This window comes from Mollisia scopiformis (assembly GCF_001500285.1).
Source record: "Mollisia scopiformis unplaced genomic scaffold LY89scaffold_11, whole genome shotgun sequence".
NCBI classification, from domain to species: domain Eukaryota; kingdom Fungi; phylum Ascomycota; class Leotiomycetes; order Helotiales; family Mollisiaceae; genus Mollisia; species Mollisia scopiformis.
The window spans coordinates 639954-654593 of NW_017263591.1; the positions used below are offsets into that span (position 1 = coordinate 639954).

General features: G+C 47.2%; 5 protein-coding genes across 5 annotated transcripts; 3 read left to right on the plus strand and 2 right to left on the minus strand.

The window, feature by feature from the left end:
• Window positions 1–48: 48 nt before the first annotated feature.
• On the plus strand, window positions 49–2360 carry LY89DRAFT_747108 (HET-domain-containing protein; the record flags this gene model as incomplete). The annotated part of the gene is made up of 2 exons (XM_018221110.1): window positions 49–448; window positions 626–2360. The coding sequence occupies 2 exons, from the start codon at window positions 49–51 to the stop codon at window positions 2206–2208; spliced, it is 1983 nt and encodes a 660-aa protein (XP_018071839.1). The 3' UTR covers window positions 2209–2360.
• A 1190-nt stretch (window positions 2361–3550) lies between these two features.
• On the minus strand, window positions 3551–7897 carry LY89DRAFT_781683 (uncharacterized protein; the record flags this gene model as incomplete). Its single annotated transcript, XM_018222504.1, has 5 exons — window positions 7584–7897; window positions 6372–7520; window positions 6170–6317; window positions 4669–6031; window positions 3551–4510 (listed from the first exon to the last, which is right to left on the minus strand). The coding sequence occupies exons 1-5, from the start codon at window positions 7843–7845 to the stop codon at window positions 3551–3553; spliced, it is 3882 nt and encodes a 1293-aa protein (XP_018071840.1). The 5' UTR covers window positions 7846–7897.
• A 1953-nt stretch (window positions 7898–9850) lies between these two features.
• LY89DRAFT_781684 (uncharacterized protein) lies at window positions 9851–11762 on the plus strand (the record flags this gene model as incomplete). The annotated part of the gene is made up of 2 exons (XM_018222505.1): window positions 9851–11087; window positions 11124–11762. The coding sequence occupies exons 1-2, from the start codon at window positions 9915–9917 to the stop codon at window positions 11760–11762; spliced, it is 1812 nt and encodes a 603-aa protein (XP_018071841.1). The 5' UTR covers window positions 9851–9914.
• LY89DRAFT_54513 (uncharacterized protein) lies at window positions 11758–12563 on the plus strand. Its single transcript, XM_018208230.1, has one exon. The coding sequence runs from the start codon at window positions 11863–11865 to the stop codon at window positions 12325–12327; it is 465 nt and encodes a 154-aa protein (XP_018071842.1). The 5' UTR covers window positions 11758–11862; the 3' UTR covers window positions 12328–12563.
• Window positions 12564–12799: 236 nt separating this feature from the next.
• LY89DRAFT_584610 (alpha/beta-hydrolase) lies at window positions 12800–14386 on the minus strand (the record flags this gene model as incomplete). Its single annotated transcript, XM_018209276.1, has 3 exons — window positions 12800–13966; window positions 14052–14285; window positions 14348–14386. The coding sequence occupies 3 exons, from the start codon at window positions 14384–14386 to the stop codon at window positions 12800–12802; spliced, it is 1440 nt and encodes a 479-aa protein (XP_018071843.1).
• Window positions 14387–14640: the final 254 nt, after the last annotated feature.

Here is a 14640-nt window from a genome sequence, read left to right on the forward strand (position 1 = left end):
TTATCGCCCAATTCTGGGAGCAGCGCACTGTCACCTGGGAACGTGAACATGGAAAAGAATTTGGAGCTCTGCGACACATGTCAAGAGATCAAGCTCGAGGACTACCTCTTCGAAGCTAATTATCCCGGAACAGTAGAACTTGGTCCCTTCCAAGATGTTGCCAAAAGAAATCACTGCTCGCTGTGCAGACTCGTAATCCAAGCACTCAACAATCACTCACGGCAACATTGGAAGAGCAGCATCTACCCTGTTGAAGTTTGCTATCTGGGCAGGTTTAATGAAAAACCGAACCGGCCAGTCCTCGAGGTTTGGTTCAATTCTACATCCGAAACACTCCCAGATGGCATGTGGGGCTATTCTACGACCCTGAGCCAGATCCTTCTGCTGCACCAACAACCTGTGCACGATGCGACTAAGGCAAGAGCAAGTGGTTGTGCCCAGCTCGTTGGTGAGAAGGTTGACATTCCTCGCATTCGGGGCTAGATGAAGAGTTGCGCCTCTCTTCACGTGCCAAATTGCAACCCGCCCAGATTTCACATGAGTGAGGATCTAGACACGAGCTTACTACTAGTTGATGTTAGAAGGATGAGGCTTGCAGAGTGCCGCTAGGCTTCTCGCTACGTAGCCCTTAGCTATGTCTGGGCATCCTCTCCAAGTCTGAAATCCACGAAGAAAAACATACACCGTCTCCAAGAGGACGGGGCTGTGCGAGAACTGTGGGGTGAGCTACCACAGGCAATTAAAGATGCTATCGAGCTCACCGACGCTCTGGGCGAGACATATTTGTGGGTAGATGCGCTCTGTATCATCCAAGACGACAACCGCTCAAAGGCTGTGTATATAGCGCGCATGAATCAAATCTACGGCAACGCACATATTACCCTCGTCACGCTGAATGGACCATCGGCCGAATCGGCACTACTAGGAGTTGCCCACTCCCGCGTCCTCATCCAGTCACCTATTGAAATCAATGGTTTAAATCTGGTTCCCAGGCTGCCGCAGCTTTCTACTGTTGAACAGTACTCTGCGTGGAGTTGCCGAGCTTGGACTTTTCAAGAAGGCCTCTTATCCAGGCGTTGTCTGTATTTCGCAGAACACCAGGTGTTCTGGCAATGTCGCACCACTTACCAGTCAGAGGATTGCCCAGATGATCATGATCAAGATGCTTCGGATTTTGTACGGGGGCGGAAGACCAATGCTCTGCAACGAGATACCCAAAACGACGTAAGAAGGCAATTTGATGTGTACGAATCGCTCGTCAAGCAGTATTCCCCCAGATCCTTGACTTTCCCGACTGATTCCTTGTCTGCTTTTACTGGGGTTCTTTCTGCCATCGCAAGGTCATTTAGCTGGAACTTTGTGAGCGCCTTGCCAGAACCCGCATTCGACCTGGCATTGCTTTGGAGACCGATGTTCGGTGCTACTATGCGACCCAGACCGTTGTCCGGTCAGAAGGCAGGTCCTATGGTCTGCACATCACCCACTTGGTGTTGGACGGCCTGGCACGGAGACCTTTTTTGGGATCCCTGGCGTTTAGGTTCGTTTGCGGCTCGGAGAGTTAGTTTGAAGACAGAGGTCGCGAGCTTTTGGATCCAAGAGTTTGGCAGACTGCGTCCCATTCAGCGAGGACGAGCTCATGATTCTGATGTCGAGATTGCCGGTTACAAACCTGGCGAGCACACAACAGTCGGTTGCACACTGGTTTTTGAGGCCAAGACAATCGATACTGAGGCATACGACATCTCGACACCGCAGCTGGACCAGTGTGCCTTGTGGAACAGCGAGATAGCTGGTGGCGGATTGTCTAGCTATTTCCGTAACAATACGTCCCACTCCCTCTGGATCTATGATGTTGCTAGTCAACATTGTGGAACGTTCTCCAGCTTAGAGCTAGACGCGTGGCCAAAGCAGCGGAAGGACGGTTCTCGCCATGACATAGTCCTTCTTTCACGGAGTAGCCAAGACGAGGTAACTCAGGCAGCCATTCCACACTTTGAAGACCATCCTCCCTTGGAATACCCGTCCGCCAGCGAGTATTATGAAGAGATCTTTGACACACGTTACTACAGGTACAAGAGTGACTGGGCTCTCAATGTTATGTTGGTGCGGTGGGAGAATGACTCGGCAGAGCGTGTGGCGGTTGGACAGATGCATGCTGACGCATGGAAGGAAGCCCTTGAAAAGTCAAAGCTAATTATACTTGCATAGGCTCGGCAAGCCAGGAGAAAAGAACCCATCCGGGGGAGGCTCACGACTCGTATTCATATCAGCCTTTTCCATTGTTGAGACTTTTCTAGTTGCAATTGTAGAACACTGGAAAGAAACACAGAAATACAGAATCGTTCCTTCGTATGACCTCTCTTCACCCGGCTTGTCAAGCGATTTTGCAATCTTGCTCGAGGAAAATAGCGGGCTGATTTAATATGGAAATCTTAATTGTTTCAATATTGATATAGGAGTATCCGTTTAACAGGACGAGAAGGAATATAATGGGCTCTAACCATAAAGAATGCTAAATTAGACTTGCCAAGAAAAGATATAAAATTCTAAAGCTATAGAATCGTCTCGTGACAGGGTGCGTCTCGGACCACAGGGACGGACGTTACGCCACACGCGTGACAATTCGCGCCACAAACATGACTAATTTAACTGAGGCTAAAAGAATAGTGGCTGAGTAAAATTTAGCGACAAAGGAATTATACGGTATTTCGCTCCCAAGCTAGTGCATATTAATAAGCACTCCTTTGAAGCTAAAACATGTGGCGTTTTATGCTCCTCCTCCTCGCATCGGAGTAACTCCCGGATTGCATCATCTCTTCCTTTAGCATCTTCAAAACTTGGAGCTCTATCATCTATAAGTAGTACCTCTCCCTAAGTGCTCCGAATTTTATAGAGACGTTGATAGTCGCGATTAAGCAGGGGGGAAATGCCGAAGCGGCGATTAGTGCCGTGCTTGAAAATATCAATAGCATAATTGCATACAGACTTTTTCTTGCGGCCAATGTAGCTGCTAGAGGAGAAATAGGTGAAGAAAGCAGTTTTATAAGTACAGCTTCATAGACCTGCTAGGAAAAAAGTTGTGACTGCTGAAGTATGAATTTGTCTCGTTATAGGGTGCGTCTCGGCACGCAGGGATAGACGTTATAAAGTCCCTGCATTGCCGATCCGGCTTTCACGGACTCTCAACTACAGATTGATTACCCTTTTTTTCGGATTTCAAATGACATAAAATGCACTATGGTTGTAGCCGGCCCTTCCCACTGAAACAACTTGTCTTCCATAAGTTTCATAGCCTTTTTTCACGATCAGGGGTTATGAACGTCTCGCTTGTTTTTCACTTCCTTCATTGACGCAACATTTCATAGTATCCATTACACTTCCAATATTGCAGAGATTATGTAAAGCTATGAATATGTGAATTATAGAAATCCAGTGATGGAGCTTAACAGACAAAAACTTTAAGAGCATAGACACTGCCCACTTCGGCCAAGATACTAAAAAGTCAAGCCCCTAGACCATCAGATATATAATAGTGCTGCTTAGTCGCAGATCATTTAGAATAGTCATCGTCATTCCATACAGAAGTTGTTGCTCCGAGGTTGACGCCGGACATTTGATCACTTATTCTCGACTCGTCACTCACCTCGGATCCACTGAGACCCGTCATTGAGATGTCTCGCTGTGACTCTGCGGTACTTTTGACATCCATCTGTTCGAGACCGGCACCATCACCATCAGTAGCCTTTCCGGCGAACTCATTGCGATCTGCTTGTCGCTTCAAGATACTGGTTTCCACCTCACTGCCCTCGTCAATGAGCCGGTATGAGAAAGACTTTGGGTTTCTCTGTCCAATGCGATGTACTCGAGCATACCCTTGAACTTCGCGGAAGAATTCATACTGCGGCTCCATCATCACCACGGCAGCGGCTCGAGTGAGTTGCAGACCTGTACCAATGAGACGGGTGGTGCCGATGAGAAATTGGAAATTGTCCTTGTGTTTTCGCTCGCCTTTATCATCCATCGCGTCAGTGAAAGCTTCGATCACCGCAGTGCGGTCTTTAAGCTTCATGTCAGCAGTGACGACGCCTACACGATTCTTTTTGCCAGTTACGAGATGTTGAATGAAAAGCTGCAAAAGGAGCACTACAGGGTTGAACTCGCTCATGATCACCAATTTGTGCTCTTTGCCTTCATAGTCCGCGCTGTTGCACATATCATCGATTATTCTGTAGAGCTCCATGCATTTTGGGCTTGCTTCGCATATTTCTCTGAAGTGCTTGTAAGGACTTTGCATCAAGCCACTGCGTCTAAACTTGAAGCATTCTTTGGCGGTAAGTTCAAGATATTCGGGGTGTTCTTTTGCTGCATATGGGACTAAGGCTGGGAAAGTAGCCATGATTCGAAGTCTCCACTGGACACTGCAGGCGCTATTGAAGCTAAGCTTGGTTGGGCGCTTTGGGTCTCGCTTTCTTGGATCCGCATTGTCCCAGGTTGATTGAAGCTCTTCGACCTATATGTACATTAGTATGCCCTTCCAACGCATATTAAGAGTCGAGGAGATCATCCAATGAATGGAAACACATAGTTTTTTGATAAGCAGCTCACGATATGACCACGAAGATCCCAGCTCCTAGGATGAACAGATAACGAGGGCAGAACTTTACGTACCTTCTTTGCTATCTCGGCTTGAATGACTGTGCGCAATTGTGCGATATCATCGTCATATTTCAAATTATGTTCTAGAGTGATGTCGGTATGTTCGTGAGGGTTCAATTTTAACAGAGGATGTCCGAACCAAAGAGTATCCGCATTTCGGCGAATCATGAAAGTCGTTAAAAACGGTTTAAATCTTTGAAAGATCTCGTCAAGAGTTGTTTTTTCAGGCTTTGTATCTTTAAGATGCCTCTCGAAAGACTTGCAAATTGCATCGAGCTTCTTCCAGGTAAAGCGATGCAATTGCCGTTGATCGGTCGTGTGCAAATTTTGTTCCCATGCAGTCCGCTTGGGATCGAATTTGGGATCTTTGGGCCATAATTTCTCAATGGCCCACAGCACTCCTTCTAAGCCCCTTGGTGTTTGGGTAAAGGGTGTTCCCGAATATCCCCAGAGAAAAGGGTGGTTTTCCTGAGGGAGATTGGCTAGAACGCCCGATCTTCCCTTTTCTTTGTGATAGTGCTCATGGCACTCATCAATCATAGCGATCCCATAGACCAAGCCAGGGGCCTTGAATTCGTACCACCTACCTGCTTCGCTTTTGTCGTAAACGCGCATTTGAACCTTGTGCTGAAATCTCTCTTGCCATGGCTTACTAGCCTTTTGAGTCGACTCCGATGTAGTCAAAACAAGAATCCTATCTTGATTTATGGCCGCTTCATCCTCATCGTATCTCACTCTCTGACTTGGTAGCGGGTTTTGGACCGCTTTCATCAAGTTGGTATTATGGACCGTGTTAACATCGAAGGAATCGAGATTACTAGTAGCTTTGTGCGCAATTATCAACTTCATATCGAGCGCCGGCAGTGGTGCAATATGATCTATAAACTGGTCTTTCCAACTTTGTACCATCGAGGGTGGCACGCAAGCCATTCTCAACCCATATTTTGCCGGCCATGAAGAAGCAGGACTTGAACTAGTGCATGGGCATGCAATCCAATGATCTCTCTGACTCGGACAGATATCTCCTTCTCTATGCTGGGCTTTGTGCAGATGACGCCCGTCGTCGGCTTGCCTACTCTCAAGCACTTCGCGCCAAAGAACCGAGAGCTGACGCTCAACGACGATGAAAGCGAGATAGGAAAGCGTTTTGCCAAGACCCATCTCATCTGCGAGGAAACCACCTCCATTTTCTCTCGAGTATGCCATTTGCCAATAAACGCCAAAAGCTTGGTATTGATAGAGAGGGTGCTTCAAACCAGCGACCGGGACCCTCTCGTTAATTCCAGTCTTCGTGGAGTCAATACGGAATAGTCGACAGCACGCTTGCCATCTCTCGAATGGATCTGTGGGAGTGGTCATTTGTATAAGCTCGTCCCTAAGGTTTAAAAGATTAGTAACGTCCTGCTTGGTCAATTTCATGTGAGGGGCAATCTTCCATCGGTGGCAAAGGACCACTCCCCGCTATCGAATAAGATTGATTTCTGGATGAACCCCGACAGTTTCTTGCACTTACATATTTTGAAGATTTTGAAGTTGCGAAACAGAGAAATCGGCTTGATCTTCTTCATCTATAAACTGGTGTTCCTCTTCGACTTCTTCATCTGCATCATCTCCTGTAGCAGGCTTAGATGTGCGAAGTTCTGGTATCTGTTCATCTCCACCTTTCGTGTAATTAGTTCTTTTTTTGACCACTCTTAGCTTGTCGTACCGCTGACGTCGCAACTCGTCTTTGTCTAAGGGCGTTGTCGAAGCTGACAAATTGTTCGGTACGAGTGTTTGTCTCAAGGACCCGAGAGCGTGTTTGAGGTTCTCGCCTACTTTTGTAGCAGTGCTTGGCCGGACAAGAGAAGAATCTTGAGGCTGAGCAGAATAGGTACGCAGAGGTGGATTGATGGTGGCTTCAGAGCCTACTCGCTCTCCTCGAGATTCGGTCGGAGTGGTTGGCACACTTGAGTTTCCAGCTCTCGAAGTGGCCCTCTTGATCAAGCCACCTATCTTCTTACCGGTAGCGTTGAAGGATAAAGGCGGTGTGCTTTTCGCAGCAATTGTCGTCTTTTGAGGCTGCGCGGTGACAGGCTTGTCGATGGGTTTTGAGGCCGGACTTTCGATCACTGCTTTTGGTGCTACGGTCTTAGGACCACCTGAAGGTGATGATGATGTCCTAGGGACCTTTGAAGGATTGCTGCTCCTTGAACTAACACTCCCATGTAGCGAAGGCGTCGATGTAGGTCCTGCTTTGGCAGTCATGCTGCCTGGTCCACCTGGAATTCTCTTAGATTGCCCCGTGGGAGTGACTTTGTCGTCAGATGGATATACAGGAGATTGACGCCGGGGAGGAGGCGTTGATTCTTTTGAAGGTCCAACCCTAGTTCTGGTGCTCTGGGGCTGCGTTGCTTTTGGGCTTTCAGTGAGCCGCCGTTTTGTACCGCTTCCCGGCGCAGGGGCCTTTAGTCTTTGGCTAGCTCTCTCTGCGTTGAGTCTGTTTCTCTCCTGGGCCTCTGACTCTGGCTGAAAAGTAAACAATATGGTATCATCGTCGCCTCTGTTATTGAACAAATGACTGATTGCAACTTCAAAGTGCGTTTGCCTTGCGATTTGTTTGACGTTGTTCCATTGTGAATATGTGAGCGTACCATGAGCGAACTCTAAAGGAACTGCTCTAGCTTCGTTGATATGTGTTTCAGCCTCGCGCAAAAACAACTTGTGATCATAATTTTTTGGCAACGTTGCCAGCTTGCCGTCTTGCAGACATCGGCTGAGCGAGAATTCAGCAAACTCTTTCTCTTGGCCGATCTGAGTTACTTTAAGTTGCACCCGTACAACCACAGTTTCAAGGGTAACTGGAGCTTGTTGAACTGGACCCACTGTATCGATATCAAAATCAGGGTCAGTTGAAAAAGCTTCCTATGATAATTCTTGGAAGCAACGCCGTAAAATATCTTCAAGATCTTCCTTGGAAATGGCAGTGCTTATTAGGGCTGATATATTATAGATTTTGGTAGCAAGATCTTTCGAGCTTTTTCCCAATTGAACTCGGCCCTCAGCGCTTTTGAGGTCAGACAAAGCCCTCAAGTTGGTTTCCCATTCATTTTTTATCCATTTCTCAAGGTTGTCTAGATCATTATCGGGCAGGGGGAGACGCTGCTTAAGCTCCGACCATGCCGAACCAGTTTCTGGAGAAGCAGACATTGTTGTCGCGGTAATGAAAACGGACGTGCAGTCAAATTTTGGGAATGATTGCGTGAAATTCAATGTGCTTCAAAAGATTCAGCATCAACAGGTTTCAACAGACATTGCTTGATGTAACGGCAAATTTGAACTATAACAACAGACTTAGACAAGGGAAATTTTCGTGCAAGAAAAGAATCTTTCAATCCCAAAACGGCCATCTCCACGAGGTTGGTTCGATCAGCTGGGATTTTTGGGCGAATGTGACCATTTCCGGCCATACTCTTTGTTCGTAGTGGCAGCTCGTTTATATCTTGTGGAATGAAAAGTGCCATACGCACAAAGACGGCGACATCACTGTTCATCGAATGGAAGTGGCTCAGCTTGTGGGATCTTACTCCGCAATTCTCTCCGTAGAAGATGCTATTGCAATCCTTTCAGGGACTTATTTAGCATGCTTGCACAATAACAAGTGCACCACTCTGCGAAAATCACGAAAAAGGCGCAGCCCGTGCTTCAATGCTTGCTTTGACGACCGGCTGACACTAGCCTAATCCGGGAGTCTTCTTTAGCAATCAAGGACAGCAAATATCTTGCGCAAAGCAGGTAGGGAAAAGTGGCATCTTTACAACGATGAAAGACTTGTGCGAATTTTCAAAGTGATGTCTTCAGAGAGGGAGAAGGAGGAGGAGTCGCTCAAGCTAATCTCATCAAAGCTCGCTAGACATGTAGGTAGGCAAAACTAGACTACAGTAGTTTAGCTGAGCTCGAGGTTACAATGAATGCTCTTCTCTTCTTTCGGCCGTCTTAGCCGTTCCACACTTCTTGCACCTTGGCATGTGTAGGTACACTCTAAAGAACCAAAGTCTCTCCACGAAGCAGGGCTCATATAGAAAGGGTGCTAAGCTTTATCTCCACGGCGGGCATTTATATGTTTGCGAAATCTAGAATGTCCCAGCTTCAGCAAGCCATTCCGATTTCCACAACCATAGCCAATGTGTTTGTCTTGCTTCTCTGGGCTGCGTAGCTCCAAATGTTGCAACTATACCAAACGGCGTCATGATACCCTGAAATGGCAGATCAAGATTCCCGGCGTCTCGGTATACCTTTGTAAGCTCAAACAATCCTTCCCCTTCTTTGAGTATCAGCTCAAAGCTGAAGTTGCCCATGAAGTCCGAAAAGTCTCCGTTAGAGCGCAATCTTGTACCCTCTCCAGGCTGTGTTGAAACGACAGAGAATTGCATTCCATCTATGGGGCGGAAAAAGCTTGCGGGCTCTTGCATGTCGTGAGATGCCATTAAATGATCCAGAAGCCCTTTTCAATGAATGATGCTATACACATTGACTGAAGATGGCATACATTAAATTCGGTTGCACAATCTGCTGAGAAAGGAAGTGGGAGAGTCCAATCGTCGACAGCTGCGCGGAGTTGGCGATTGGTTTGAAGTAATGAGAGGGCAGAGCGACAAGGTCCATTGGAGGCGACTCGGCGTATGATCTCAACAGGAAGCGTGTCGAGTTGGCATTGTAGTTCCGCCATCATTCCAGGCAAGAAATCTCAGTTGTGTATGAGGGGGATCCCATCCTAGTGGAAAGTCTTGAAGAAATGTTCTGTTTGGTTCCCAAAACAATTGGCTGTACATACGACGAATAATATGGGAGCAGAAAGTGATCACGATCAAAGTTGGGGTTTGAGCAAGAAGGATGTTGATTTACGATGTTGGATCCCGATATCAGGCCCCACACTTTGCAACTCGCTAGGCAAAGTAGGCTAGCTTCGCGAGGTAGTGCTTATATACTATGCTACCCAGTTGGTGCTTAGACCGAATCCTTCTCCTTTTCCTTATATCTTGTATTTTTGAACCCTTCTTTTTTTAAAAAAAGGAATACATCAAATCAAGCAACAATAACTTTACATGTTATTCCTGAGAGATGGTCCACTCACTCTCTTGGATTTTGCGCATCCATGTCAGGGTCAGGACATGATTTACTGGCAAATCTTGGAGGAAGGGACTCAAGGAGAGTGCCACGATATTTTCAAGAAAAGAGTATTTGGTCCCTCCGATTGAGCCGCAAGGCGTGACCCAACAATGGATGCAGCATCCACATCCTCTGCGTCACTCAAGAAACGAGTCAAGCACACCAAAGTCAGGACTGGATGCCTGACTTGCAAGATTCGCAGAGTGAAATGTGACGAGACCAGACCTGCGTGTCTGCGTTGCACCAAGTTTGATGGTCAATGCGACGGCTATTCTACTTCAAAGGCCAAGCAAAATCTTACGCCAAGACACGAAACTCAGAATCCAGCACCGTTCATGCAACCGAGACCACTTCTTCCTCGGAGTGGTAAAGAGGATCGTACTTCATTTGTTCCGACTCTGTATCGTCCAGTCCACGTTGCAAAGTTCCGAAACGAGCAGGAACATCTGGGGTTCTTGTCGTTCAGAAACCCGACCATTTCTGAGCTTTCGAGCCTCTTTCCCAGTTCTCTTTGGGAGCGGGTGATACTTCAAGCATGTCAAGAAGAGACGTATGTACGCGACGCTGTTATTGCTGTCGGAGCATTGTTCTCATGCGAACGAAGGCTTGTGTTCGATACAGAGAATCGGAAGAGTTGGGGAGGAATTGAAAATGCACCTCGGTACCAATTTGCTCTCCAACATTATGGAAACACTATAAAGACAATGCGCCAGCAGCTACCTTCTATGCGCGGGGACCAGAGTCTTAGGACCATGTTGATCGGATGTATTCTCATTGTTTGTTTTGAGGCAATGCAAGGAAACTATGTCCAGTCCGTAACACATGCAGTTGGTGGACATGGGGTTCTGCAGAGCTGGCTCACCTCTAAGAGGCGTTCCAATTCGCCATTTTTCACGAAAGAATGGCTTACATGTCCGGCGACAAGCCCGGCGGAGGATGTTGTTGAGGACGAGCTTGTGCAAGCTTTTGCGCGCATTGACTTGCAGATAATGCAATACTCTCTCGACCCTCGAGGGATGGAAGACCACTTGTTGCTCGGTTATGAAGGCTCAGAGGCTATCAGAAATATGCCCTTGCAATTCGCCAGCATAGGAGAGGCCAGATCATACTTGATCTTAGTCGACCGCCGGACGTGGCATTTCCTTTCGAGCTTTGCGCTTTCACAGTACGAGAAGAGAGGAAGAGAAGAGGACATCGACGTATCAAAGCACACGGACTTGAACGACGTACTATCAAAAGATAATAACAGAGCTCAGATTTGGCAAGCCGAAAGTGCGGCTCATGTAAGTGAGACAAACCGCTGACTTTCTGCTCTCGAGCCCATTTACAGAACTCTGCCTCGGAACTCACGAGAGTGGAAAGCAGCAAGCCTTCTTCAGATCCAGGCTCAGACGACAAGAATCTATCTTCATGGCTGGCTTCGCTCAGATGAAAGCTGGAGTGATCAATTCCTTCCCGAATTTCAGTGGATAGTGAATAGAGGCAAAGAAATATTCGACGATGACTTGATCCAGAACAAACATCGCTTCTCTTTCGATGGCGGGTTTATACATCCATTACAGACGATAGGTCACTATTGCCGAGAGCCTAATGTTAGGAGAGAAGCTATTGCACTATTGAGGAGGATTGCTGCGAAAGAGTTATTTTGGGATGGATTGATGCATGCTAGCGCTTGCGAAGCGCAAATGAAGTTCGAAGAAGAAGGAATGGATATACATGGCTTTATTCCGGAATCGCATAGATTCCAAATACGTGGAGGCAAAGTGGATATGCTGAACAGGATTGGAACGATTATATACAGGAGAATGGGCAGAAACGAGGACGGGACGCTGGACGAAAGAGATTCAGCCTTCCACTATGAGTACCCGTTTCAATCACCCGCAAAAGGACACTGCTCAATGGGATCCTCAGCTTGGCAGACAATGCTCTTGCAATACGTTCAAGCCATGTTTGTTTGAATGCAGAGTAAATCTCAAGCTCTGATTCAAACCAGATTTTGGATTCACAATGAGCAACTTGTCAGCAATTGCCTTTGCTCTGAATTTTCTCCTCTTGTGAATGGCTTCAAGCCAGCATTCACACCGTCACAAACCACGAACACATAAACCCCCCTCACCCATCCTCCTCCCCATCTCACGCACCAACACCACCACCACAATGCCCCTTCTCCTCACCCTCACCGCCCCCTCCCAAAACGACATAACCGACAAATACAACTCCCCCCTCTCAACCCCCTCTCACCTAATCATCGACCTCGAAAACCCCGACAAGAAATTCCTATCCCGAAAATACGGACACAACCCCGAACAACTTCAAAAAGAATTACACAAGATGGTCAAAGATAAGCTAGCTAAGCGGGTATTCGTCGCGAAGTTTCCGGTCTATCAGCTGCCGATGGAGGTGGTGCAGAAGAGGCCGTGGATTTATGAGTACGTGCGGGATGTGGCGCAGGTGGATGCCATGAAGGAGGATGATGAGGGTGAGCGTGAGATGGCTGGGAGGCTTCGGCGTGGCTTTTCTTGAGTGGTGTTTGAGAGATTTTGGTAGAGTTGTGTACGATAACGAGGGGTGCTTTGAGGTACTTGGTGAAAAATACCTCGTACCTTGAGCCAATTCCAAGCGTAGTGTAAGATTGATGGATGAAACACATTCATCAAAAATATTTGAAAGTCGGATTCCAGCTCGAGCTTCAGGAAGGGATTGAGAAAAGTAGCGCTCGACATGTGAACTCGGAGCTCACTGTCTATTATTTGAACTCCTTCCTGCCTGATTTGACCTGCTGCTTTAGAAAGTTTTCTTAAACGCATAACAATAACGGGATCTGCAATCGTTCAAACTGCGGCGCTGTTTTTGTTGCGCGAAGCTTCTTACAAATATCCAGTGGTTCAAGTTGAAGCATCTTTGAAGACGCCGGAACGATGTAATATTTCCCCATCAAGTAATTTAATGTATCGAGTTGACATAGCTGGCTCGGGTAGTAAATGCACTGATCCTTCTATGGCCTCTCCTTTTCCCTCTGGCTTACACCCTCCATCTCCTCAGTGACCTTCCTATTGAAATACTCCCAACCATCGAGGTAGACGATATGCCCAGCTTTTGGGACAATAATGACCTTTGCGTCACCTTCATCCGCATGCTTCTCTTCGGGAGTCGCAAACTTTAGCATTTGCCTTTTCAGACCTAATACTTTCTGCTGCGCTGCAAAACCCCCCTCCTTGTCCATCCAGTCATCCTCGCCGTAGAAGAAAACAATAGGATAGCCGTTTTCTCTCTCCATCTTTGTCGATAGAGACGCACAGTGGGAAGACTCTAAAGTACCTGAACCAGTAGTCTGTCTTTGGAAATATTGTCTGCCAACATCTTGAATGCGTCTGATAAGTGGGCGGCGAGCAAACATTCTTGGTGTGAGGATGCAGGCGAGTGCGTGCTCGCCGCTACTAGGCTGTATGAATAGGCTGTAGCTATAGTCGTGCAAGGCTCGAGCCTCCTCGGTGGGGAGATGGGAGAAGCGTCTGCTGGTCCAACCGCTCACAATTTTCGGACCAAATGGACCTGTCCAACGGAGAACGGTGAAAGGGGAGATTTTGGCATCCCAAAGTGGGGCTAGCCACTTTGGATAATGCCATTCTGAGGTGTTTGGCGAAGCCTTTACTTCACAAATATCAGTCTCGAGCAAAATGCTGGCATCTTTGACGCTGGCAGATGTCTCTTCGTCTCGGTGCTGCGTAGAATCATTCATCGTACTAGTTTTCTCCGCTGACTCATGAATGCGTTCATTGATGGTGTTTGGGTCTTCCGACATGCCCGCCGGACTCACAAGAATCAATTTTTTGAGATGGCCAGGATACTTGAGCGCATACGCTACCGCCATATACCCACCCAGTGAGTGGGCCATAAGTGTGAAGCGCTCAATTCCTCTTTGCTTCCTCCATTCTTCCAGGGCGTCGATAAACCAATTTTCTGCTTCTACAATCTTACCATCTTCGTCCTTGGCTTGCAGTTGAAATGGTGGCCGTGACGAGCGGCCCATACCTAAGAGATCGAGCGAGTAGAGTCGCCAGCCAAGCGGCCTTGATAAGGCCTCATAGTTTTTATACCAAAATGCGAGCCCGGCGCCATAGCCGTGTAGCATAACGAGTGTATTTTGGACTTCCTCGCCTACCTATAAAGTTCATATTCAGATTTAGCCTATGTTTTATTGAATCCAGATAAAGTCTCAGAAACGTGTAAAGATTAGGATTTCACACCTGCTCTATATAGAGCTCGTTGATGGAGCGATCTTCGCCACTCAACTTGATTCGACTCAACTCCCATCTCCGCTGCCGATGGGAATCTATTGTTTGATGCAATTTAATTGCTCTAGCCAGATTGGCTGCCGATTCCAAGACGTCTACAACGTTTGAATTTGTCGGTAGCGGTGGGAGAAACGGAACACAGGAGAGGACTTTTCTCTCGTTCACTGCAGTATCCTCGCAGCTCCACTGCTACTATCAGTGACGGTTACAATTCATTTAATGGAGAACAGTGGAGGAAGTGGCCTCACCCATTGTTTAAAGCTACCCATGCAACTCAGCGGAAACATCGGACTGATCTTTGTCTGCGGGTCAACTTGCTTTTTGACTCGATGCAAAGACGGCGGACTCTGCTTCTCATATGTGTGGCTGATCTCACCGTTGGACATTATGGCGGATGCGGATGCCATTGCTAATTGGTATCTCTCCAGATTCGAATGAATGCCACGCTGCCCAGAATTGACTTTAAACATGATCCGCTGGTTAAGAAATTGAATTGAAATAAGAAAAGTATTGTTGCAGAGTTGCAACTCCTCGAAAGGTG